Source organism: Podarcis cretensis, assembly GCF_951804945.1.
Source record: "Podarcis cretensis genome assembly, chromosome: 3".
NCBI classification, from domain to species: Eukaryota; Metazoa; Chordata; class Lepidosauria; order Squamata; family Lacertidae; genus Podarcis; species Podarcis cretensis.
Window position 1 is genome coordinate 33,947,691 of NC_137172.1, and position 25,910 is coordinate 33,973,600.

Here is a 25,910-nt window from a genome sequence, read left to right on the forward strand (position 1 = left end):
CAACGTGTATTATGGGACTTGGTGAGTTGATGTGGAAATTAGGGGTGGAGTGCCTTCAACACATAGGCGACACTGAGCTTTTTCTCTCCTTTCCATCCGTACCAAACCCTTCACTGAGGCTGAGCAAAGAAGCTTATGGTGGGATTGGCAAGGATGCACAACTTGGTTGGCTTATAGGACAAACAGAGTGTCCTGTAAGTGACACAGTTTCATCCTGGGTTTCAGGTGCTGGTGGACTTCTCACCAGTGGCTCTTTATCTTGTTTAGAAGAATGGCATAATCTTTCACATTGCAATCCTGTGTCTCATCAAACCCAGTTTCATTTCATTGAACCTATATTCACATAGCATTGCTTTAATGAAGAATGAATAGCACAAATTTCAGAGCTGCACAGATGGGTTTTAGTTGTCACTTAGAACCTCCCTACTGGGAAGGAAATCTATTGAATGCCACGCTCTTAACGATTCCATAACCTGAGCAATACTTTTCTCTCTTCCTTCATTCAGATGCACTACTTTGCACTATCGCACAGATCTGCCACCAACCAGCATCATCATCACTTTCCATAATGAGGCCAGGTCCACGCTATTAAGGACGATAAGAAGGTAAGACCGAGTCATATGACAGTGAAGTTGACAGTCAACTGGCTTCCAAGATGCCAAGTGCATTATTAACTAGTGCTGTGCCAAAATTGTCTCCCATATCTTTTTTTAAAACCATGCCCCACTAATTGATGAGAAAAGAAGCTATTAAATATTAGCAAAGGGGAGAGTTTTGTTTTGTTTTGTTTACTTTTGTATTGGGATGCTTGCAAGTCTCCTTTCTTTTGTTCTGGGAACAATTTCACCAATGCTGTGCGCTCATCTTACCAGTGGTCCCCAGATTCCTACACTCCAGTTAAAACCTGGGGGAAGAGAACATTATATAGCACCTTCTGTGGGATGTTATCAGATCAGAATTTATCAGATCAGGTTTCTAGCATGTGAGAGAACCTGAGGAAAAGGGCAAAATGTGCCCGCAATATTTTTCTAGCTTGCCCTGCTTTCAGGATTTTACTTTGCAGCCCTCCTCACCCCCCAAAAAACAGATTCTGTGGAAGCCCATACACACGACACTAGGCCGCCTTGCAGTCATAAGGTAAGCTCAAAGTTCTGTAAATTCACACACATATATAGTGATCTTAAGAATGGAGAGAAAGATTGTCTCTTTTTCAAAGGAAGAAAACTTTCAAGGAACTAGAGAGAAGATGTTGGCATAGTGTTATTTATAACAGTCATTGATTTTTGTGAAAGGCTTGAAATTATATCAGGAGAAATCACTGCAACTGATCTCCACCAACCAATGGCATAAGATGAAATTGTCAGAAATTGCCCCCTTTATGCCCATATCATATAGCAAAGAGACAGGATGGCTGCCCTCTCTTCTTTAGCCCATTATTTTTGTTGACCTTGCGTGTATAGACGCTGACCTGCACAGCGTTTGGCCTATATTGCTGTCCACTTTGTCTTGTGCTATTTGTGAGTACTGGGAACTGGTGCAGTTAAGATTGTTAGCTGTGAAGTTCTCCTGGTTCAAGTTTTAACTCAGCCTCAAACCTTAGGCAAAGCCCTAAACCTCAACCCCATATCTGCCATTTGAATACCTGTCGACCTTAAAAGAGTGCTGTGAAAATGTGCCCATGGTGTGTGTGTGTGTGTGTGTGTGTGTGTGTGTTTAGTGTGTAGTTGGATGGTTTAGTTGGCAAAATAATGTGCAGCTGGAAGTATGTGATGGTGATGTAATTAGGCACGTAAGTTGCATGCGTTTATTAAGTGTGTAAATGACAGGCAATGTCAGGAACAGCATGTGCACATATTATGTAAGGGAAGAATGTGCTCTGTTTCCGCAGCTAGAACAAACAAACTGGCCAAACCATGTTAAAACACTTTCTTATTTTGGGCCAGAATCTCCTTGTCTGTACCTTCAGCTTTGGGCAGATAATACTTCACCGCAACCTTGCAAATACCATTCTCCATGCAAGATTGGATCGTCTACCCACCTCTGAACTGTGTTTTAAAATAGGGGTAAATATAGGGTTTTAAAAATTATTTGAAAACTCTTAGCCTTGCCCCCTCCAGTTGCTTCAGGGACAGATCCAATGTGAGGTGGATGGTCCCTGGGGTAGAACAGAGCAAATTAGCCCAATCCAGGGGTCCATTGGGAGGGTCCATGCACAGCCCTAAGAAATGCTAAGTACTAAATATTAACATGTGTGCGCGCGTGCACACACACATAACATGTGCAACTACACCAGTGTAAGAGCCACTTCCTCCTTCTAGTCTGGGAGGGGGAGACCAGTTGTCAAGGCTTCGGGAATTCTATTCCTCCCCAGTGGCAGCAAGAAGCAGAGAGAACAAGGTAGAGTCCTTTTAATGAGTTTATTCATTCATAACAGCGAGACACAAAAGAATGCAGTATGCCCTGATAAATGCATTGCTCCAACTGAGCTCCTCCTCCCTCCTTCGTGGCAACAGCACTTCCCCTTAGGGTGGCCGCTCATGGCCAATTGTCTTTGGGTCCTTTGTTCTTGCACTCTTTAACGAGCGCCGAGTTCTGGGAGAAGGGGGTTCAGAAATACTTTCCAGTGACAACGAGTCAGCTGGCTGGTCTGCCTCTGCCTCCCCTCCCCTTCTCCTAACACTTCCCAACGCTTCTGTTCGTCTATCTCTGAGCTGTGACTTCCCTCAAACTCCTCAAAGCCCTGCTGTTAATCAATGCTGCATTCTTCTTCTCCTTCAGCGTCAGGAATCTCCACCATTCCTCCTCCATCTCTCCCCCTTGAGTCCAACCCCTGACACCAATGCAGTTGACCTCTGACCTCACACATGGTTGTTTCTTGCACTCCCCAGTAGTTCATGCTGTGGGTGCATGTGAAGAAGATCTTGTCACTCTAGGTGCTTCTGCGGCAAGGCAAGATGATAAACCTAGCTTTATTGACTTGGTCCATTTTTATTTCACAATGATTTTCCTGCATGTGAGGAACAGTGCTTAGACTCATGTGGATTTCCGACTCTTTCAATATTTTTGAATGCCTGCTGGGGACTTCAATGGGCACAACCTCCCTGTACTTGAATGCTGATGCAGTCCTTTTTCAGAGAATGCTGTACTCAGTGATTCATTTTGATGTTGTTTAGCTCCCTTTCCCACCTTTTTTTCCATATTGGCAAGTCCTCTGCGAACAGATCGTGCAATTACCAAGCTCATTCATTATTCAAAACGATCCCACCACTTTCTGGAGCAATTAATTGCAGGGATGCAGATTGTTCACAAATGATTCATTTCAAATACTTCAAATATGAAAATTGCACACTCTTTCCCACTGGGCGATGTGGGAGGTGATGGTGGTAAGAGATATCCAGGATTTAAACTTATGTGAAATTATTTTCTGTGCCTTGACTCTATCTTTGCTTATCATCACTGACTGCAGTCTGGTAATATAAGGAACAGCCTGTGGAGAATTTTCAGATTTTCAGAGCTTGGGTCTAATTTTATTTTCCAAGGGAAGCTATCATCCCCAGAAAAGCTTGAATATGCCCAGTTCAGTGGGTCAGAATTTTTTGGGAAATATTAACATGCTGCCACAATGGGATAGACCAGTTTTGCCGTCTTGCTCACCTGCCATTTTGTCACCGAGAGTAAACACTGTTTCACAGTTGGTGGAAAGCCATGGACAGATTATGGAGGGAGACATTGTCCCATCCATGAGAAACGTGTTTCTGCATGATGTTTAACTTTTGACCAGCTCTATCATGTAAAAACAACTGCACCGTTTTATCCCTTTTTGTAGTTGTGTTTGTTTATTTAATGGATTTAAATGCTGCCATTCAAAATATACTTGCATATATAAAAACTGGTTGGCAGCTGATGGGAATTGTCATCCAAAACATCTGGTGGTCACCAGGTTGGGAATGCAGACCTAGACTTTAGGCTCTGTGTTCATCTTCCACATTGTTCTTGAGCAAGTCAACCAGTTATCGCCATCCCCTTGTTTCCTGCTCAGTTTCTAATAAGCAGAGAGTAATGCTTGTTAATATCACAGCAGTCGGGTGATGTTCAGTTCCATCATTTAGATGTAGCACTTGAAGACCCTAAAGAAACAGAGTTGTACTAATCAGATGAGTTTCATTTCTGCCAGCACATAGCATATCATCCAAGATGTTATGGATGCTATGGTTGGAGATTTGTAGGATCTAATTAAGCCAAGCATCTTCTGAGTCTGGGTGATGGTGGAGAACAAGATCAGGCAGAGTGCAGGACAAAATAGTCTATGAAGACGTAAGAAGCAACTCAAGATGAGAATCTGAGCTGGATTCAAAAATGAGTGAGAGAGAGCAAAGAGATTTGGAGCAATCCTTTTCATATACTCACAGGCAGTGTTTTTTCTTTTAAAAAAAAAAGTTTAGGGGTACTCTCATTTTTCTACTCATATTGAAATACTGTCCCTCAATCAGGCCAAACTTAGATGCCCCGGTTTAAAAGGCCATATCTTATTTAATTAGCCAAAGGCCTGGGATACGAGGAATGTTTTTGCCTGGCACGTAAGGCTATGTGAGCTTCCCTAGGGAGAGCATCCTCTGGTGATGATCACAGCGTCTGGGTTGTTTCATATGGGGAGATGTGGTCCTTGAAGTATTGCACTCCTGAACTGCTTAAGCCAGCACTTTGAATCGGGTCCAGAAACTAATTGGCAGCCAGTACAGTCAGGTCAGGATTGGCATTATATATTCAAACCATCTTGCCTCAATGAGCAAGCTGGCTGCTAAATTCTGCACCAGCTTAAGTTTCAAGACAGTCTTCAGAGGCAGCCCCAAGCACGTTGCGGTAATCTAATGATTGTGGATGAGATCCAGCTAAGTCATACTCACAGTAAAATTAATGAACTTTATTTACTTAATTCTGTTGATTTCCATGAGTCTTCTCTAAGTATAGCTAACAACACTTAAAAATATTGTAGGTTTGTGACAAGGGAGAGATCATCAGGAGGTTTGGGCTGGGTGTTCATCAGTATGCAGATGATACCCAGCTCTACCTCTCTTTTAAATCAGAACCAGTGAAGGCGGTGAAGGTCCTGTGTGAGTGTCTGGAAGCGGTTGGAGGATGGATGGCGGCTAACAGATTGAGGTTGAATCCTGACAGGACAGAAGTACTGTTTTTGGGGGACAGGAGGTGGGCAGGTGTGGAGGATTCCCTGGTCCTGAATGGGGTAACTGTGCTCCTGAAGGACCAGGTGCGCAGCCTGGGAGTCATTTTGGACTCACAGCTGTCCATGGAGGCACAGGTCAAATCTGTATCCAGGGCAGCTGTTTACCAGCTCCATCTGGTACATAGGCTGAGACCCTATCTGCCTGCAGACTGTCTCGCCAGAGTGGTACATGCTCTGATTATCTCCCGCTTGGACTACTGCAATGCGCTCTACGTGGGGCTACCTTTGAAGGTGACCCGGAAACTACAACTAATCCAGAATGCGGCAGCTAGACTGGTGACTGGGAGCGGCCGCCGAGACCATATAACACCGGTCTTGAAAGACCTACATTGGCTCCCAGTACGTTTCCGAGCACAGTTCAAAGTGATGGTGTTGACCTTTAAAGCCCTAAACGGCCTCGGCCCAGTATACCTGAAGGAGCGTCTCCTCCCCCATCGTTCTGCCCGGACACTGAGGTCCAGCTCCGAGGGCCTTCTGGCGGTTCCCTCACTGCGAGAGGTCAAGTTACAGGGAACTAGGCAGAGGGCCTTCTCGGTAGTGGCGCCCACCCTGTGGAATGCCCTCCCATGAGATGTCAAAGCGATAAACAACTACCTGACATTCAGAAGACATCTGAAGGCAGCCCTGTTCAGGGAAGTTTTTAATATGTGACCTTTTAGTGTATTTTTCATCCTTGTTGGAAGCCGCCCAGAGTGGCTGGGGAAACCCAGCCAGATGGGCGGGGTACAAATAATAAATTATTATTATTATTATTATATAAGTGTAAAAATTGTTTTTTCTATAAAATTTGTATGTTTTTCCCTCCTTTTTCCCAGCTTGAAGATAGGAAGGGCATTTTTCTCCTCATTGTTGGCTTTCAACCAATAAAGAGCATTTAGAAGTCAACGAAGTCTTAAAGGGGGGAAAGTGACAAGATAACGGGGAAATTGAAATATGTGCATCTCTAATGCAATCATAATTACATGTTCTCTTTCTATAGCAATGCAAATTTCTAAAGCGCTAGTCACAAATTTGAAGGGGTTCTTTGCAGAACTCATGTTACTTCATCTCTTGTCACGCAATATCAATTCCACTTGTTGCCAGTGAGGCGCATAAAAATAGCACTGACCAAAACATTCCCCAGTTGCTCAGCTGGAAATGTCAAATTATTGCCTGGAGCAAGATGCTCTTCATGTTAGGGATAGCTGAAGCCAGAAGTGGGAACAGATGGATCCATTCTCCATTACCCCTAAGTGGTGAATGTTCCCTGGATTGTGATGGTCTTTTGGGTTGAGGCAGTAGGCCTGAAGGCTCCCTGAATTATGACACGTTATTGGGCTCCAGGGTAACTGCCATTCCAGCAGCCAGCTGACTTCTTCAGCTCTGGATCTACAAGGGCTATAACAACTCATGCCTCAACTATTTGAGAGACCGCCTCCTTCCCTACAGACCCTCCTGGATGTTTAGATCAGCAGAAGGTGCTCTTTTGGTGGTTCAATCTTCCTTAGAAGTTCAGGGAGTATGTGGCCTGGCTGAGGGCAATCTCTGTGGTGACTCTAAGTCGTGGAATTCCATCCCCACAGAGGTGAGACTCACTTATTCACAATATATCTTTCTGTGAATGCTGAAGATGCACCTCTGGCCCTTGACACCTATTCCTGTGACTGTAGTATGTTATAACTTTTTTATTTTTAATTCTGCCTAGACACCTGCTGGTGAAGGGCAGTGATTACAAATTTGATGGTGGTGCTGATGATGATAATGATGATGATATAAAAGCTTCCAGGTCAAAACTGTCCCCAGCACTGTGTGGCCTGTGGTTTGCACCTAAAGCTCTGGCTCCAGAAACTCATGTCTCTCACTTTTTTATGAGGTTGGCTATGGCCTGGCACCCAAAACTTTGCTAGGCTTTAGCATGTTGAGACATGTCCCCCCCCCCTAGGAACTACATTTGAGGATGGCCTATAAGTGTTAATATACCCTTCCAATGCACTATCAGACTTGGCAATTAAAATTTCCTGAAACAGTTTTGAATTGGATTCAAGTCAGATGATGGGTTTGAAATCTGATGGTTTTAGATCGGGGTGGGCAACCTTCCCCCACCCCCTGTTGAGGCTGTTTTCTCTCATCTGTAATCTGTTGGGGGGGGGGGGACACATGCCCCCAGTGGATGGAGCCAGAACCAATGACGGGCACAGCCAGATACAAAAAACTGGAAAGAAGTCTGCCCTTTAGCAATGTGTACTATAGATACCTCAAATCAGAATTGCCAGATTTATGCAGTTTTACTCAGAAAGAATCCCACTGGTTTGGGTGGACTTACTAGTAATTAAATAAATATGCCCAGTATTATTTTTAGTGCAACGTACCAGTACAGCTATCTGAAAAGCAAGTGAAAATAATTTCTTTCTGACTTCAGTGTGCTCTACACACACGCACACAACACAACACAACACAACATGGCAGAAGCCTACCATAGCTTACAACTGCCACCAAGCCATACTAACCAGGAAAAAGTTAGAACTCCAAGAAAAACAAGAAGGAAATGACCAGAATGGAAGGAAGTTTTAATGGCATTGAAGAATGAAGCAGGTGGAGTCAAGTAAATAATTAGCCAAGGTGCCTGTGTTTTACTGCCACTCAGTCCCTATTAGGGCAAGCAAAAGGATGTCCATTAACCCCTAATATTAACCTTAGATACTGCAGGACGGCACACTTTCCCATTAAGTGCTTACTGTCACCTGTAAGGATGTATCATCTCTGTTGGGAGCAGGTGGTGGAACACCACCATAGAGCTGGTCTCCTGGTACTGGTACCACTGCTGCTTCCTGGGCAGAGGTGGGGCCAAGAGTGTGACAGCGCAGGTACAGGTGCACCTGCTACAGCTGCTCAGCTGCCCCATCACCCACTCCTGGTCATTATTAAAAGCCTCTTTATCTAAATGATCATTGTTATTTGGTTTCAGCCAAGATTGGCTCCCGAAGTGGCTTAGAGCAATTAAAATACATCCTAATGATTGCATCAAGGATAAAATAGCAAAATACATTCCGATTTGGCTTCAAAGCAGTCAATTGCAGAGGCCATAAGTTAAAAACAACAAGGTGCGCAGGAAACCAAAACGAGGACTCATTCAGCGCTTGGAGCTGATCAACTATTTTAAAAGTTTTCTCCCAAAAAGTTAGAGTTTCAAAAGCAATAGCAAGTGTTTCTTAAATATTTCAAGTTCTAAACAGTACCAGAAAATTCAAAATCAGCAAAGATTCCAATCTGAAGCAGTTTCTTTGCTTTTGTTTATTTTCTCGTTTCCTGACTCCCTGCCTTTAACTTTCCAAAATAAATACTGAACTCAGATGCAACTGCCTTCTGTGCATTGTTTTTGCTGAGTCTACATATGTAATAAATGGAAACCATTTTTCTAGTGAGCCATCCACAACGAACTGCTTTCGTGCCCCTTTAATGTGGGTTGAAATCTTGTCCACAGCTAAAAGTTCCCATGTTTTATCAAGCCAAGCAATAACCAGTGGCAGGTGCTCACCTTTCTATTTAGCCACCGCTTGCAGATGCACACACAGATGCGTCCTAGTTACACTTGTGCAACTTGCACACCTAGAGTGGAGAGGCTCTCTAGATGTGCAGAGGCTGTAAGAAAGCTTTCTCTGTTCCTTGCAGGAAGGAGCTTTGTATTTGGTGCTTTGTAGATTCAAGACACACATGGGAATTAAATGCTACTTTTAGAAAGCCTGCAGTGAAAATTAGGCATCTCCTCAGTCCCCCGTAGGAAAGCTTAGCCAAGAGTGAACTAGCAAATGAAAAAATGGCCATGTGCCCAGACCTCTCCATGGCTCATCCAGAGGAACTCGGAGGCTGTCCTTGAAAACATAATCTCCATGCAAACCAAGAGAGCTTCGCAGCTAATTGTCCTTCATAATTGGGAGCCATGAGATTGCTAATGAAAAAGCTCTCTCAACATAAGAGCAGATCCCTGCACAACCATAGCTATTCTTTTTGGGCTACAGAAAAGCAGAGTCTCATAGATCTCTATGATCCCTAATTCTCCATGCTAAACACATTATTATTATTATTATTATTATTATTATTATTATTAAAGTTTATTTGCCGCCCTTCATCTGAGGATCCCAGGGCCGTTTATAATGTAAAAACATAGAAATACATAACATAGCAACAAAAACAATACCCCCCAGTTTAAAAGGCCATAGATTGTTTAATTAGCCAAAGACAAATTAAGCATTCTGATAATTGAAGAAAGACACAAAAATACATATCAAAAGAACAAACAAAAGCAACATACCCTCACACTTTAAAGGGCCACAGATGGTTTAATTAGCTGAAGACCTGGCTAAATAAAAATGTTTTCACCTCGCACCTAAAGATATCTCCCTGGGGAGAGCATTCCATAAATGGGGAGCCATTGCGGAAAAGGCCCATTATTGTGCTGCCGCCCTCTAGCGGAGGAGACACACAAAGAAGGGCCTCAGAGGGTCCAGATTGTTTCATATAGGGTCTGTTCTCCAGATCTGAACACATGGGGTGAACATATCAATTGCCACCCTGACTTAGAGTGTTGAATATTGGCTACTGTGATGGATAGCACTGGGTGCTTTTTAAAGAGGTTCACGACACCACAAGCTGGACTGAGGTTAAGCATATCCATGTGGGAAAGCACTGCCAGCCACTCAGGGCAAGACATAGAAAGTAAGAAGAATCTCCCTGAGACCTCTGGTTATAGGGTTGTATATAAATTCAGTAAAAATTAAAGGAGCCCTGCTGGATCAGACAAAGACCCATCTTAGTCCTGCACCCTGTTCTTACCATGACCAACCAGATGCTTATGAGAAGCTTGCAAACAGGAATTGAGGGCAACAGCACTTTCCCCACTTGTAATTTCCATCAACTGGTGTTCAGAGGCAAATTGCCTCTGAAAGTAGAGGTGGAACATAGCCATTGTGCCTTGTAGCTATTGATAACCATATCCTCTACAAATTTGTCTAATTGTTTTTTAAAACCATCCAAGTTGGTGGACTCTGCTGTTCAGGAGAACAGTAGGGACTGTCCAATAAAATATTCCACCCATACGGTTCCACGGTGATGAACTCTCTCATGAGAGGCTCACTAGTGTAATCACTTAGCTTTCAAATAAGAAGTGTAGTCATGTTTATGATTTTCAGAATCCTTCCTTTAAATAGCCTCAGCTGTTAAACTTGTGTTTTAAGTGGCTCTAATGTGTTGATCTTGATAGTATGAGAAATGTGTTGTTTCCGGTTTGTATGGATAATTGTTTTATTAGAGTGATGCTTCGTTTTCTTGCTTTAACATCAAAACATACTCAACGTTATATATAAAAACAAATCAAGTATCACAGCCTGCAATCCTAAATACAGTGGTACCTCGTGTTACAGACGCTTCAGGTTACAGATGCTTCAGGTTACAGACTCCGCTAACCCAGAAATAGTACCTCAGGTTAAGAACTTTGCTTCAGGATGAGAACAGAAATCGTGCAGCGGCAGCACGGCGGCAGCGGCAGCCACCATTAGTGGTGCTTCAGGTTAAGAACAGTTTCAGATTAAGAACGGACCTCCAGAACGAATTAAGTTCTTAACCTGAGGTACCACTGTACAGTCGTACCTCGGCTCCCCAACGCCTTTGGGAGCTGAACATTCTGGCTCCCGAACGATCGAAAACCAGAAGTGATTGTTCTAGTTTTTGAACGTTCTTTTGGAAGCCAAACATCCAACGGGGCTTCTGTGGCTTCTGATTGGCTGCAGAAGCTTCCTGCAGCCAACCAGAAGCCATGCTTTGGAATTCGAACATTTCAGAAGTCAAACAGACTTCTGGAATGGATTCTGTTCAACTTCTGAGGTACGACTGTATTCTGGATAAGGAGTGAGCCTGATTGAAGAAAGTGAGATTTACCTCTGAGTAAGCATGCATAGTCACACAAAATGCTAAACCATGGTTTTACATTATGAGGATGAACTGCCACAAGTCCTGGGCTTATGTACTTCCTCCTCACCTCTCCTTAAACTCAGGAGGAGATTGGAAGCGCCTGCCTTAGATTGTTGTTGTTGTTGTTTAGTCGTTTAGTCATGTCCAACTCTTCGTGACCCCATGGACCAGAGCACGCTAGGCACTCTTGTCTTGCACTGCCTCCTGCAGTTTGGCCTTAGATTAATCACAGTTTAATCGGAACCCTCAACTGTAGTTCATCTTGACTATAATTAGTGGAAACAAGCCAACATTGTAAATCATGGTTTGAAGTTGGTATGTTTTCCCTAGCCGTTGTTTAGACTAGCCAATTTCTCCAGGTTGAGACATCATGGCAAGCGGTGGTAGATCTGAAGGGGAAGGGTGCTTTGGAAGGGGAGAGGAGAGCAAGTGAGCCAAATGTGAAGGTGATTGTTGCAGCTTGCCCTCATAAGGCTAAACCCATGGTTTAGCATGATGTGTGAATGCAGCTATAATAAATGCAGAGACATTTGAAGCTATGCTCATAATGCACAAGGGTCCTGTTCCTACTTTTCTGGGAGTAAGCCCCATTGAATTCAGTAGGACCTCTTTCCATGTAGACATACTTAAGCTTGCTCCATTAATTTAACTAATATTTTACAGAACTCCATTCTTCATCTCAATTTATCACAAAGTCCACCCAGTGATGCATCCTAAGGCCCAATAAATAAATAAGCAGAAGAAACCATCTAAGACCCTCAATGTTTAAATGCCTCACTCTCCTTTCCCTTTAGTGAAATAAATGCCATGTTCAAACATCTTTTCATGGCCCAACATTTTTCTTCCCATTTTCTTATTGACTGGAATGTCTGCTTTCTTCCAAAACAGGGTCATCAATATTCTAGCTGCTTTTATCAAATGAATTATTAACTCCACTTTGTTTTCTGAGCCAAATTCTCCCAAGTATTTCAAAAGTACGTCTATGGGATTTAAAGGTCCAACCACCCTGGGAATTTCTATTAATTTAGTAGGAATTAAAGGCAGAAGGCTTGAACATATCCACCCGATACATATCACATTTGCTCTACTATGTCCATGTTGCCTGCTAGCTGAGGATATATTGCGATAAGTTTATATTAATTAAATACATTTTTTTTGTTTTAACTTCATTGGTGCTGGGTTCAGTACAACTGAAGTAGCTTTTAGTCAGGCGGAGTCTTACAGAGATCAGATATAAGCACATGGTAGTGGCAGGTGGGGCCACACTGCTCTCTCAGCTTCTGAGCACCACATATTAGTGCCATTTACTGGGAAGGGGACAGGAAAGGACAGGGCTGACCTGCCCACCTCTGCCACCAGCAGAGAAGTAGCATGGGCACTGATGCCAGCTTCCAGTGAGATATCGCCAAAATTTTGTGAGATCTCGCCAAAATCTCACACGAGATCTTGCAAGAGTTGGCAAAGTTTACAGATAAACCGCGTGAAAAGGACAATAGTGATTTTGAAAAAGAATGGGAACCTCTTATAACATATTTGCAGAAACAACAAAAAACATGGACTCTCTGGCAGGATTTAAATAAACATTTACAACTTTATTCACGGAGAACAAGAAATTTAACAATGTGACAACATAGTACTATATGCAAACAGCAGAATGTAACTGTCAGGGAACTGCCATCGGAGCCTAGGGTGGTGGCAAGGCTCCCAGACAATGCTGGAGAGAGAACCAGCAGGGGGAGAGACAGAGCTTCCGAGGAGGAAGGAGAAGGGGAGGGGGCGTTGGAGGGAAGGCTCAGAGACGCTTCCAGCGGGACCAGTGCAGAGAGCTCGGGACCTCCCCTTGGGACGCCCACTCTGCGCAGAAAGCTTTCGCGCAGGGAATCTAGGCGGAGACTCAGTGTCAAGGAGCTTTTATGTTGGAAGAAATTTAGGAAACGCCCACTGACGGATACTGCCAGTGATTAGGACAGCCACGAAGTCAGGACTGTCTGGTCAGGGAAAGTTTTAAGCCAACTACTCAGCTTGGAGCGGTCCAGCACTTATGCACAAGCAACCCCATATCCCATTACAGTAACATTTGACATAATGAACCAGAAATGGAAGCTGCGGGAAGGCAATAGGGAGGGGGGAAATTGGAAAATGAATGTTATTGATACTGGATATTTGTTATGAGAAAAAGAAAATTAATGAAAATTATTTAAAAAGAAGAAGAAGGGAGCATTGCAGATGTGGGCATGGCAGTGGAACCAAATCCCATTCCAATCTTCATGCTGACCCTCCCAGTAAGTTGCAGCGATCCATGTTATTTGGAAGCCAGGAGAACAGAGCTGTTCCTCAGGCACCACTGTAACCATACTTATCATTGCAAAACAGCAATTTCAGATGACTCGGCAGAGAGTGAGGCTTGCCTGCACTATAGACACAAAGGCAACCCCTGCCACCGGGGCATTAGCCTGGGTAACCTGATAGGAAACTTACACAAGAAATGACTTATAGAAGAGATTCACAGTGCCTGAAGCTAAGAATGCAGGCATCTTAGAGGGCAGATATCAACCCCCTTAATGTCATCCTCTGCTTAGGAGGTAGAGTGGGATACCAATAAATATTAGTATTATACCCCCCTCCAGCTGCACATACAGCGTTTGGTCAAAACCCAAGTATGAAATACATTTCACCTAAGAAAATTCCGTGGCATGTATCCACCCTAGCTCTGGCCGACTCTGCTTTCCCAGAGGAAGAGAACACTCTTGAATGCATAGGAATGGGTGGGGAGCTCTCCCTGACCCTGATTTGCTGAGGCACTGACATAAGCATTATAAGCTCGCCTTAATAAATGTTTCTGGCTCTTCTTAACTCCAGTGAGGCTCTTACCTCACTGCAGAAATGTTCTTGGAAAGCAGGGAACCAGTCTGCATTTCTTTCTCTCTCTCTCTCTCAATAATAAACAGCAGAGAACAGAAGGGACTGAGGCAGACCAGTGCCAGGGGCAGCTGCGAGGGAATGTGAGGTAATATACTACTTACAGATTACTTATGCTGGCAAACTTTGACCTTTGCCTCAGGGGAAAGGGATGAAACATGCCTTCATCTTACAGCACTCTCTAGCGCAGTCTCCAGACAAAAGGCCTTGTGAGAAAAATCATGTCTGAATACCCTAATATTGTGTTCAACAGGGGCAGCTCTCTCCATTTCCTTTTACAGCTTCCCTGGCAGCTTCAAGTAGGGGAGACAATTATCTACATGTGGAATCTCTAAAGGACAGTTTTGGATGTTCAGAGAAGCAGAAGGATGAGTGATTTAGGCATGTTCCGATTAGAGATTCTGGCAAACTTTCTCCCTAGGCAGGCTCGAAAAGAATTCATGGCGTTTCTTAAAGCTTACATCAAAGGAGAAGCAAACTTTTCAAATCTATAATTTCTTCTCTAGTTTGCTTTAAAATCTGAGCCGGAGAAGAATTGCCAGCTTCCACTGCCCTCTCAGCTGAGTGAAGCCCGCTGGGTGGCCAGCATGACTAAGCCACTTCTGGTGAACCAGAGCAGCGCACCGAAACGCTGTTTACCTTCCCGCCGGAGTGGCACCTATTTATCTACTTACACTTTGACATGCTTTCGAACTGCTAGGTTGGCAGGAACAGGGACCGAGCAACGGGAGCTCACCCCGTTGCGGGGATTCGAACTGCCGACCTTCTGATCATCAAGTCCTAGGCTCTGTGGTTTAACCCACAGCGCCACCTGCGTCCCTTCGTGCTCCCTTGTACTTATGGGCAATTTAGTAAGTTCTAGGAACAGCCTGGCACTGTTAAAAAAAAGAAGTCATTAATAAGAGTGGAAGCTTCAAAAGACACATTGACTGGCAGTCATCCGACTAGGAAAAGCTGTTGTGTATGATACTGTAGGCAAAATGCCCAACTCCCCATTGGATTTCTGGCTGCAGGGCTGTACTGGGGGCTGGTGCCAAGCTGGGCAGCAAAGGGGGGGGGAGGGGGAGGCAGAGGCCTTGTGTGCTAACGTGGAGCCTGAAGGAAGGAACAAGGAAGCGGGCATTAGTCCAGTTAAAGACAGAACAAAAGAGGATCTGGAGTGTGTCTAACACTGCCAAATGGATCATTTCAGTGCTATTGTAATGGTTTTTATAACATTTTTTCATTGCATGAAAGTGCTCTGCAGTCTTTATTGTATGCATCGTCTCATTCCCACAATGCCCATTAGGCTGAGAGCAAGGCAGTGCTTTTCTGTGGCCACCCAGCGAGAGCCAGTTCAGAGATTACTAAGAGCAGGGAGAAGAAGCTACCGACAGATTCCCCTGCTTCTACAGCAGCCTTCCCCAACCTAGAACCCTCAAAATATTTTGGGCTGCAACTCCCGTCCGTACCCCAGGCAGCAGATTAATTTTGATTTTAATTGATTAAGCTTCTGCCCTTTCCAACGAATAAAGTAATATAATTTTTGTAAGCTATAACTCTACCACTTATTGTTATGGAAGCGAAGGGAGTCTTGAACATTTTGTTTTCCCCGTGAACATTAACACACCGGGACCAAAAATAGCCTTGGAGAAAGAAGCAAGGGTGCCTTTCACACCCATTGAAATTGGGCCCTTCTAATTAATCAACCAAGCAGATTGAACCCATTGAAGTTGGCACCCCTGTTTAGAAGCCTGCCTTGCTGAAAACAACTTTCCCACCTCTTTCAAGTTCCCTGGGAGTGAAAACGCACTTCGTAGGAGCTGTGCTCAAATGACGTTGATTAAAAGAGTAAAAAAAAATAAACCAGGTGTTACTCTGAAACTGTATAATTAGTGCTTTGCGCTGACTTCTCCTTTCCTTTATTTCCACACTCCCCCCCCCCCGCAACCCCATGGCCACATCATTTAGATCCCTCCCCCCACTCTTTCTAATCATCTCTTGGAATGAGGAAGCATGTAACCCGGCTCATGCTTTTACCTTTTTGATGTTCACATAAGAGAACTCCTGAATTTCAAAGAGCTGGTGGGTATTTGAGAGGGAAACGTGGAAGCTGCCTTGTAATCAACACTCATTTATAGTTATTCTTGAACGATTTCTCTCTCTCTCTCTCCCCTATGTAATTAGTCATTCTGGGATGCTGGAGTGTTTCATTTCTGCTGGCTTCCCCCCACTTCACTTGCTCTCCACTTGATTTCAGTATCTGTGACCTCTGACCCTTTGAGCATTTTAGGTTATTGCTTTCTCTTCCTCCCCCCTTGGCCCGCCCCAATCTTCCACAGGTTCTAATGCGTTGCCATGGAGATAAATTACTTTCATAAATAATCACAATCCAACATCCAAACTTATGGTTTTTTTTAATACTAGGAGGTATGAACGGGATAATGAAATCCCTTATACAGTCATACCTCGGAAGTCAAACGCCTTGCGAGTTGAATGTTTTGGCTTCCAAACACCGCAAACCCAGAAGTGAGTGTTCCAGTTTGCAGGCGTTCTTTGGAACCCAAACGTCTGACACGGGTTCCATGGGTTCTGATTGGCTGCAGCAGGAAGCTGTGGCAGCCAATCAGAAGCCGCGTGTTGGTTTCTGAATGTTTTGGAAGTTGAATGGACTTCCGGAATGGAGTCCGTTTGACTTCCAAGGTATGACTGTATATACAGGACTTGATCCAGCAAGATCTCCTTCAAAGCAAACCTTGGTGAACTAAATGGATTCTTCTTAGAAGCTCCCAGGTATCAAAAATGTAAGCATATAAGAAGATGGCGGCTAACAGATTGAGGCTGAATCCTTACAAGACAGAAGTACTGTTTTTGGGGGACAGGGTGTGGGCGGGTGTGGAGGATTCCCTGGTCCTGAATGGGGTAACTGTGCCCCTGAAGGACCGGGTGCGCAGCCTGGGAGTCATTTTGGACTCACAGCTGTCCATGGAGCCACAGGTTAATTCTGTGTCCAGGGCAGCTGTCTACCAGCTCCACCTGGTACGCAGGCTAAGACCCTACCTGCCCGTGGACTGTCTCACCAGAGTGGTGCATGCTCTGTTTATCCCCCGCTTGGACTACTGCAATGTGCTCTATGTGGGGCTACCTTTGAAGGTGACCCAGAAACTGCAATTAATCCAGAATGCGGCTGCTAGACTGGTGACTGGGAGTGGCCGCCGGGACCACATAACACCGGTTCTGAGAGATCTGCATTGACTCCCAGTACGTTTCCGAGCACAATTCAAAGTGTTGGTGCTGACCTTTAAAGCCCTAAACGGCCTCGGTCCTGTATACCTGAAGGAGCGTCGATCTTCCGGGTTAGCGCGATCCGGTTAATGGCGGATTCCCTCCGAGCTTCGGAGGGAATCGGCTCTGTTGCAGACGGGTGCACCGCGACGGCGACGCGGGGACCCTTAGAAACCGCAGGCGCGGAAGCCTGCGGACTTGGTGACTCGGCGGGCACCTAAAGCGCCCCCCCGACCCACGAAGAGCCTTTTTAAAGGCTGCGGAGAGGGTACGGGGAGTGGCGTGGTGCTGTGAGTAGACCGCTACTGCAGTGGAGCGAAGCCGCGAGCCATGGCCGGAGACCGCTGACTTTCTTCCCTGAAATTCGGACTTTAATTAATCCGTGAGTAGATTGGAATTTGGACTTTAAAATTTTTATCCTTGAATTCGGCACGATCGGGGGATGTGCTAAAGGGAAGTCCGCACCCCCCTGCTTACAGAAAACTTAAAGCAAGGATCGGAGAACTAAGGTGGAGAGTTCTTTCTTTGGTGTTTTGTAAAAGATAATACTTGCACGAATTTGACAGAAGAAGATTTGTGCTGGAGAGTAAGAGTGGAATTTTAGAAGCTTTTGTTTAAACCTCCCCAGACCCGGGAGTGTCCTCTATGTGAGCTGGAGAAAAAGGAACGAGGAGTTTGACAGCTGTCAAAGGAGCTGTCAAACGGGCAGCGAAAGTTAAAAACCTTATTATTTAACACCTTTCTGGACTTAATTTGCTATATTTGAACTAAAGTGGTTGGAAACAAAGTAGGGAAATAACAAGGTAACGGACTATTGGGAAAAGACTAATAAGTAACCAGAATCCCCCTAGGGGAAACATTGAAATACTACAATGGCTGCAGATGGAAAATTACAGGCAGAGATAGAAAGAATGTTTTTTCTTGTGGGAAAGCTGCAGGAACAGACTACGGCTATGAGTAAACAACTTATAACCTTGAACTCTAAAATAAGTGACTCTGCTGAAGGCACAATGGACTTGACTGGGAAAAAACCTGCAGCTGAACCAGAAGAGATAACTTCGGAACAGGGGGAGAGTGAACAAGGGCCAGTACAGATGGAGAGTACCAACCACAAGCTTACATTGTCAGAATACAAAGAAGAAGACCCTTGGATTACAAATCTGCGAAAGATGCGAAAGAGGAGGGAGGAAGCCCCTGGAACACTTGGAATATTTGAATTTTAAAAAAAACAAGAAATATGACTGGGGCTTCCTCTTTGAGTATGGATCAGCTGACCTTCCACAGCAGCTGGTATCAAGTACTTTGGATGGAAGAAATTCTGATGAGACTGAGCTAGAACTTCCTCGAGACCCGAGGACCAACAAAGAGGGCTACCAACAAAATCGGCAAAGAGAGACTGACAGGGACTTAAAGGCCTCAGATGTGAGGAGCCCAGGCTAAAAACTGTTTTTGTGGACATGGGGACATTGGGAAGGGACAGAAACCGGGGCTGGGGGGGGGGGAGAAAAAGAATTTTTTAAAAAAATGTTTATGACTTTTGTGTTTGATTATTATGACCTATTTTTAAGATAAAAGGGAAATTCGTGGAAGGAACTCGAGTCGACCTTAGAAAAGGTTTTAATATTTATAAGAAAACTGGATAAGTAAAATCTGGCCAAGTAAAAGGTTTTTTAAAAAATATATATATACAATAATAATATGTAAAGGATGAGAGATATGAACTTGCTGAGTTAATTTAATTGAATCAGGATGTATGAAGGGGGGGTGGGGGAGGTCAAGAACTGGGGTTAGGAATGTAAGGATATGAAACTTCATATGTGTTGTCTTTGTCTATATGTGTGTATGTTTGTCTTTATAAAATGTGAAAATTTAATAAAAAAATTTATTAAAAAAATATATATATATACCTGAAGGAGCGTCTCCACCCCCATCGTTCAGCCCGGACACTGAGATCCAGCGCCGAGGCCCTTCTGGCGGTTCCCTCATTGCGAGAAGTGAGGTTACAGGGAACCAGACAGAGGGCCTTCTCAGTAGTGGCGCCTGCCCTGTGGAACGCCCTCCCAGCAGATGTCAAGGCAATAAACAACTATTTTACTTTTAAAAGACAACTGAAGGCAGCCCTCTTTAGGGAAGTTTTTAATGTCTGATGCTGTATTGTTTTTAATATTCAGTTGGAAGCCGCCCAGAGTGGCTGCGGAAACCCAGCCAGATGGGCGGGGTATAAATAATAAATTATTATTATTATTATTATTATTATTATTATTATTATTATAGCCTGCTGACTCAGGCCAATGGTCCACCTAGTCCAGCATTCTGTTCTCACAGTGGCCAAACAGGTCCCTTTGGAAAGCCCACTAGCAGGACCTGAGGGCAACCATTTGTGAGCACCAGCAGCTGTCTCCTGCAGTGAAGGTTGAGCATAGCCCTTCTACCTTTTACACAACACTTGATATTCATAGTATGACAGATTCAGCCTCTAGCATTTCCATTTAAAAGGACCAACCGGGGAAGACTTTTGCTCAAGCCTTTGGGGAGTTGCTGACCATCAGAGTAGACCATACCGGTTTGATGTACCACTCAGTGTTGCATTGAATGACAGCTTTATGTACCTGAAATGGCTGGATGGTGCTGCAAGTCATTGTAAATGTTTGCCTGTTGTTGACTGCCAGAAGGCAGCTGTCTGTGGGAAGTCCACAAGGCATAGATGCTGTGTTCCTGTTAGCTTCAGGGTCTTTAGATTGTATTCTGTTTAATTAAATCCTATGAATCAGACGTACGTGTGTGTGTGTGTGTGTGTGTGTGTGTGTGTGTAGTACGATAAATGAGGGCTGATCAAAACAGAGCAACAACTGGCCATAAGGATTCTTCAGATAGATTCTTCTTTTTTTTTTAATAATATTTATTAAAAAATTTCCAGAATAAAAAGGAAAGATAGCAAGCAAGCAAGAAAAAACAAATATGATTTACACTTGGTTTCAGTGGCATCTTTCCCGGACTTCCCCCCCTCCCCCTCTTGTATTCCATTTCCCTTAAATTGATTCCACAGATTCTTACCCCAAATTTTAAAACCTTATTTGTAATTTTAAATAACCCATTTATTCCAAATTAATTTATCTTATTTATCTTAATGAACCATTTCTCCTTATATTTTATATAATTCCCTAAGATCGACCCCATTTCCCTTCCACGAATTCCCCTATTTTCAAACAACAAACATGAAAAAAGAAAAGAAAGAAATAATATATAATTTTACAGCCTTTGGATTCCAAATCTCTCCCCCCCCCCATTCCCCGGTTCCAATCCCCAAAGTTCATCCATTGTCTACTGCCAGCCTGGTGTATCCACGTCTATATCTCAACTCCACTTTGCCGTCTTTTGATAGCTTTTAATTTCAGAAAGTCCAATCTCGAAAAAACTCTCAGAAAAAGTCATTGTTCTTCCATTCAGACCTCTATGTTTAAGAGTCTAACTTAAATTCTATTTCTTGGTCCTTTTAAAGTCTGTATGTTCCAAATACTCCGGCTTCAAATTTGGTCCAGCTCTTATTCCTCAGGTTGCTTTTTCCTGTTCTGCTGCAGAAACCTTCTAATTCAGAAACTTCTTGTTCTCCACAGAGGCTTTTGTTATTCAGGAACATAACTTGCGTCAAGTCCCTTCCTTTCTTCAATAGATAAATCCATTGTCTCCTTTAGTATAGAAACCTCTGTAGACAAAATAATGCTTCGTTTTTGCAGCTTTCCCAAGAGATAACAGATCCTGCTCAAATTCATAGTATTTTTCCACTTGCTTCTACTGTTGCAATATCCCAGCCTCCCTCTAGAGGGAATATGGTAACTTAATTTCTTTCAAAATCAGACCCAAAAGTCAAATAACTTGTTGCCTTTATTTCCAATAATTTATGTCCAAATTGTAACAAATCTAACCAGCAAAGCCATCGTAACAAAGTTCTCTTTTATTTTCCTGCTTTGACAGCTACTTTGACAGCTGTCAAAGTTTCTGTGTCTCTTCACCAGTCTCTCATAGCGGATCGTTCCCGGTTCCCGGGGGGGTTGCATTTTAGTTCCCACAAATCAGTCTTCTCCTCCAGCACAATTATTGTAATTTCCCTTCGTGAAGTTAAATTTTTTTTTCAGGTAAACAAGTTCATCTCTCGATCTTAGTTGTCAAATCCTTGCGTTGAGCCATCTACAACAGGGGGGGGCGGACTTCCTTTTTGCACTCCCCCCGCTCGCTCCAAATTCAAAGATCAAATTTCCCTTTTAAGTCCAATCAATTTACTCACGGGTTGTTCCTTTTAGTCCAAATCCGAAATTTTCAAAGAAGAAGTCGTTGCTCTCCACCGAATGGCATGCGGCTTCGCTGGGCAGGGGAAGCATTGGACTCACAGCACCACCCCCCCCCCGTCACCCGCTCCGCAGCCTTTAAAAAGGCTCCTTCGCGGGTCGGGGGGCGCAAACGGTGCCCGCCGAGTCACCAAGTCCATGGGCATCTCCGCCCATGGTTTTTGAGGGTCCCCGCGTCGCCGGCACGGCAGGACCCGACCCCTACCCAGCCGACTCCCTCCGGAGCTCGGAGGGAGTCCGCCATTCGGCGATGGCGCCGACCCGGAAGTCCCTTCAGATAGATTCTTGACTCTTTAGTATTCCTTCCAACAGAGGTGCTTGTAATTCTTTTTTTTTTTTTTTAGTCAAGGTGCTTCAAAGAGCTGTGATATCAAACATGTTGTGTTTTGGGTGTATCAAAGCCAAACGAAGGAAGCTACCCACACACAAACAAAGACAAGTATATATGTATAATTGGAAAGCTGGAGCAGAATTTGTAAGAGTTCTTTAAAGAACATTTGAGGGAACTACCATATGAATGTAGTTTGAACAGGTAGGAGGCATACCACCCCCTGGGGTTGAACAGGGCGCTGTTTCTCTGCTTCTCTTTTGGCGTGTGTACAAGCAATACTGTTGTTGTTGTATACTGTTGTTGTTGTTGTTGTTTAGTCGTTTAGTCGTGTCCAACTCTTCATGACCCCATGGATCAGAGCACGCCAGGCACTTCTGTCTTCCACTGCCTCCTGCAGTTTGGACAAACTCATGCTGGTAGCTTCGAGAACACTATCCAACCATCTTGTCCTCCGTCGTCCCCTTCTCCTTGTGCCCTCCATCCTTCCCAACATCAGGGTCTTTTCCAGGGAGTCTTCTCTTCTCATGAGGTGGCCAAAGTATTGGAGCCTCAGCTTCACGATCTGTCCTTCCAGTGAGCACTCAGGGCTGATTTCCTTAAGAATGGATAGGTTTGATCTTCTTGCAGTCCATGGGACTCTCAAGAGTCTCCTCCAGCACCATAATTCAAAAGCATCAATTCTTCAGCGACAAGCAATACTAAGAAAGACCAGAAAACGGGAGGTCTGTATGCACCTCCAACATCCCCACTTAACCTCCCTCTTCACGAGGCGTGGCTAATCTGCAACCCTCCAGATGTTGTCAGACTCTCATCTGCCCTCTCATCTGGAAGTTGAGTCCATCAACATTTGGAGGGCCACAAGCTAGCCATCCCTGCTTTACACATTGCAGGTAAATGTAAAGGGACCCCTGACCATTAGGTCCAGTCGTGACCGACTCTGGGGTTGCGGCACTCATCTCGCTTTATTGGCTGAGGGAGCTGGCATACAGCTACCGGGTCATGTGGCCAGCATGACTAAGCTGCTTCTGGTGAACCAGAGCAGCACACAGAACCGCCGTTTACCTTCCCGCCGGAGTGGTACCTATTTATCTACTTGCACTTTGACGTGCTTTCGAAGTGCTAGGTTGGCAGGAGCAGGGACCAAGCAACGGGAGCTCACCCTGTTGCAGGGATTCGAACCGCTGACCTTCTGATCATCAAGTCCTAGGCTCTGTGGTTTAACCCACAGCGCCACCCTACACATTGCAGAGGTTACTCAAAATCAAGTCGCAGTTCAAGGGGTAAGAAAAGCTGATGGGAGCTTGGCAGTGATTTGCATTTGCATTCAGACTGAGTTGTCATAACCGGCTGTTTTTCCAAAAGCACACAGACACCCTCATTTGTTATCTCTGCAGCTTGTAAATACTACAATGGGGTAGGATTTTTTTTTTTAAAATAAATAAATAATAATAATAATAAATTTTATTTATATCCTGCCCTCCCCAGCCGAAGCCGGGCTCAGGGCGGCTAACAACAATCAAATAATCAAACATTCTAAAAACATTTCATTATAAAAATTAATTAAAATCAAATTAATGGCAACCGTTAAGCAAAATTCTGTGCAGGTTGCCAGAGGAGGGAGTCAGACTGCACCCTGACCAAAGGCCTGTTGGAACAACTCTGTCTTGCAGGCCCTGCGGAAAGATGTCAGGTCCCGCAGGGCCCTAGTCTATTGTGACAGAGCGTTCCACCAGATTGGAGCCACAGCCGTGAAAGCCCTGGGTCTAGTTGAGGCCAGCCTAACCTCTCTGTGGCCTGGGACCTTCCTTCAAGATGTTTTTATCTGCAGACCGTAGGTTCCTCTGTGGGGCATACCAGGAGAGGCGGTCCCGTAGGTACGAGGGTCCTAGGCCGTACAGGGCTTTAAAGGTTAAAACCAGCACCTTAAACCTGATCCTGTACTCCACCAGGAGCCAGTGCAGCTGGTATAGTACTGGATGAATGTGATCTCACAGCAAAGACCCCATAAGGAGTCTCGCCGTGGCATTCTGCACCCGCTGGAGTTTTGGGTCAGTCTCAAGGGCAGCCCCATGTAGAGCGTGTTACAATAATCCAGTCTGGATGTGACCGTCGGGTGGATCACAGTGGCTAGGTCAGGGCGAGAGAGATAAGGGGCCAACTGCTTAGCTTGGTGGAGATGAAAAAATGCCGCCTTTGTTATAGCTGTAATCTGCGCCTCCATAGAGAGGGAGGTATCAAAGATTACACCCAAACTCTTAACGGACGGTGCTGGCACTAATTGCACCCCCGCAAGAGATGGGAGTTGCCCCCTCAATCCCATATCGTCCCGTCCCAGCCAGAGGACCTCTGTCTTCGAAGGATTTAACTTCAACCAGCTCCCACGTAACCATCCAGCCACAGCTTCCAAACATCTGGTCAATGTGTCTGGGGCCGAGTCAGGATGGCCATCCATCAACAGATAGAGTTGGGTGTCATCGGCATACTGATGGCAACCCAGCCCAAAACTCCTGACAAGCTGGGCGAGGGGGCGCATAAAGATGTTAAAAAGCATCGGGGAGAGTATCGCACCCTGAGGCACTCCACACACCAAGGAGTGGCGCGATGACAATTCCCCCCCCAAGCGCCACCCTCTGTCCCCAACCAGAGAGAAACGAGCGCAGCCATTGAAGGACTGTGCCCTGGATCCCCACGTCGGCAAGGCGGTGGTCCAGGAGTTCGTGACAGGTCTAGAATGGCATACTGTCATCTCAGGATGCTTCCAGCTAGGTGTTTATTGTGAGAGCCAGTGTGGTGTAGTGGTTAACAGCGGTAGACTCGTAATCTGGGGAACCGGGTTCGCGTCTCTGCTTCTCCACATGCAGCTGTTGGGTGACCTTGAGCTAGTCACACTTCTCTGAAGTCTCTCAGCCCCACTCACCTCACAGAGTGTTTGTTGTGGGGGAGGAAGGGAAAGGAGAATGTTAGCCACTTTGAGACTCCTTCGGGTAGTGATAAAGCGGGATATCAAATCCAAACTCCTCTTTTTCTTCTTTTATTGGTTCACCCATTTTTCTAGGTCACATGGCGTGCTTTTCAAAAATGATAAAGCGGGGTATCAAATCCAAACTTTTCTATTGTGGGATTGCTAGTGCTCATGGCATACACGTTTTTTGCAGCGTCCACACAGCGCCATTGGCATAAAAAATAACAGCCCATATGCTCCCCCATCCCCATTAACCTGGAATTACCCTTACTAGGGGAATTCTAGCAAGTAAGGAAAGAAATCTGTTGCCCATGATCTATTTGTAACATCTCAGTGGCTTGTTTGCAAATCAAGGCCCCATCTGGAAGCACAGACACGCCGCTTGTCAATCCAGTGGTTCTGGAATTTATTCCGAGATTCTGCACGCGACAGCTGACTCTCTTGTACGGTGGAGAGGGAGGTATGCAGGGCCTTCCCTGTGATGGAGACAGCAGCTGCTCCTGCAAGGTACCATCTGCATGTTGGAGCCCTGAGGAGGTTTGGATTCCAGCACCTGCTTCCAAGGCAGAGGTAGAATCCATCGATGTTTCTCTCTCCCCTGTCACTATGATGAATGGGTACGCAGTCGTTGTCAGCTTGAATCCTTCATTTCTATGGCTTCTTACATGGGATATTAGTCCAAATCTTAGACTGGGTGAGTGTCTGCATATATTAAATACGTACGCGGTGATGTTAGTGCAAAGGTTCTCTTATCTTGTAGAGTCTGCACACGCTGCTGAAAAGGCCTTATGATGCAGAACTCTCCATCAAAGCCGGCTCAATGTAGCAAGTTCCCAAGTACTCTTATCCACCAAGCATATTATCAGATTGGCCTTTTAAGTGTCTTCTTATCTAACTTTAGGTTGA

The 25,910-nt window shown here is 44.7% G+C and overlaps 1 protein-coding gene across 1 annotated transcript in view; it reads left to right on the plus strand.

Moving 5' to 3' along the window:
- Positions 1-25,910, plus strand: part of GALNT14 (polypeptide N-acetylgalactosaminyltransferase 14) — a 244,974-nt gene that overhangs the window by 164,207 nt on the left and 54,857 nt on the right. Inside the window, exon 3 of the mRNA XM_079969269.1 lies at positions 507-605. Within this exon, the coding sequence (XP_079825395.1) occupies positions 507-605 (99 nt within the window). The remainder of the gene's footprint in view (positions 1-506; positions 606-25,910) is intronic.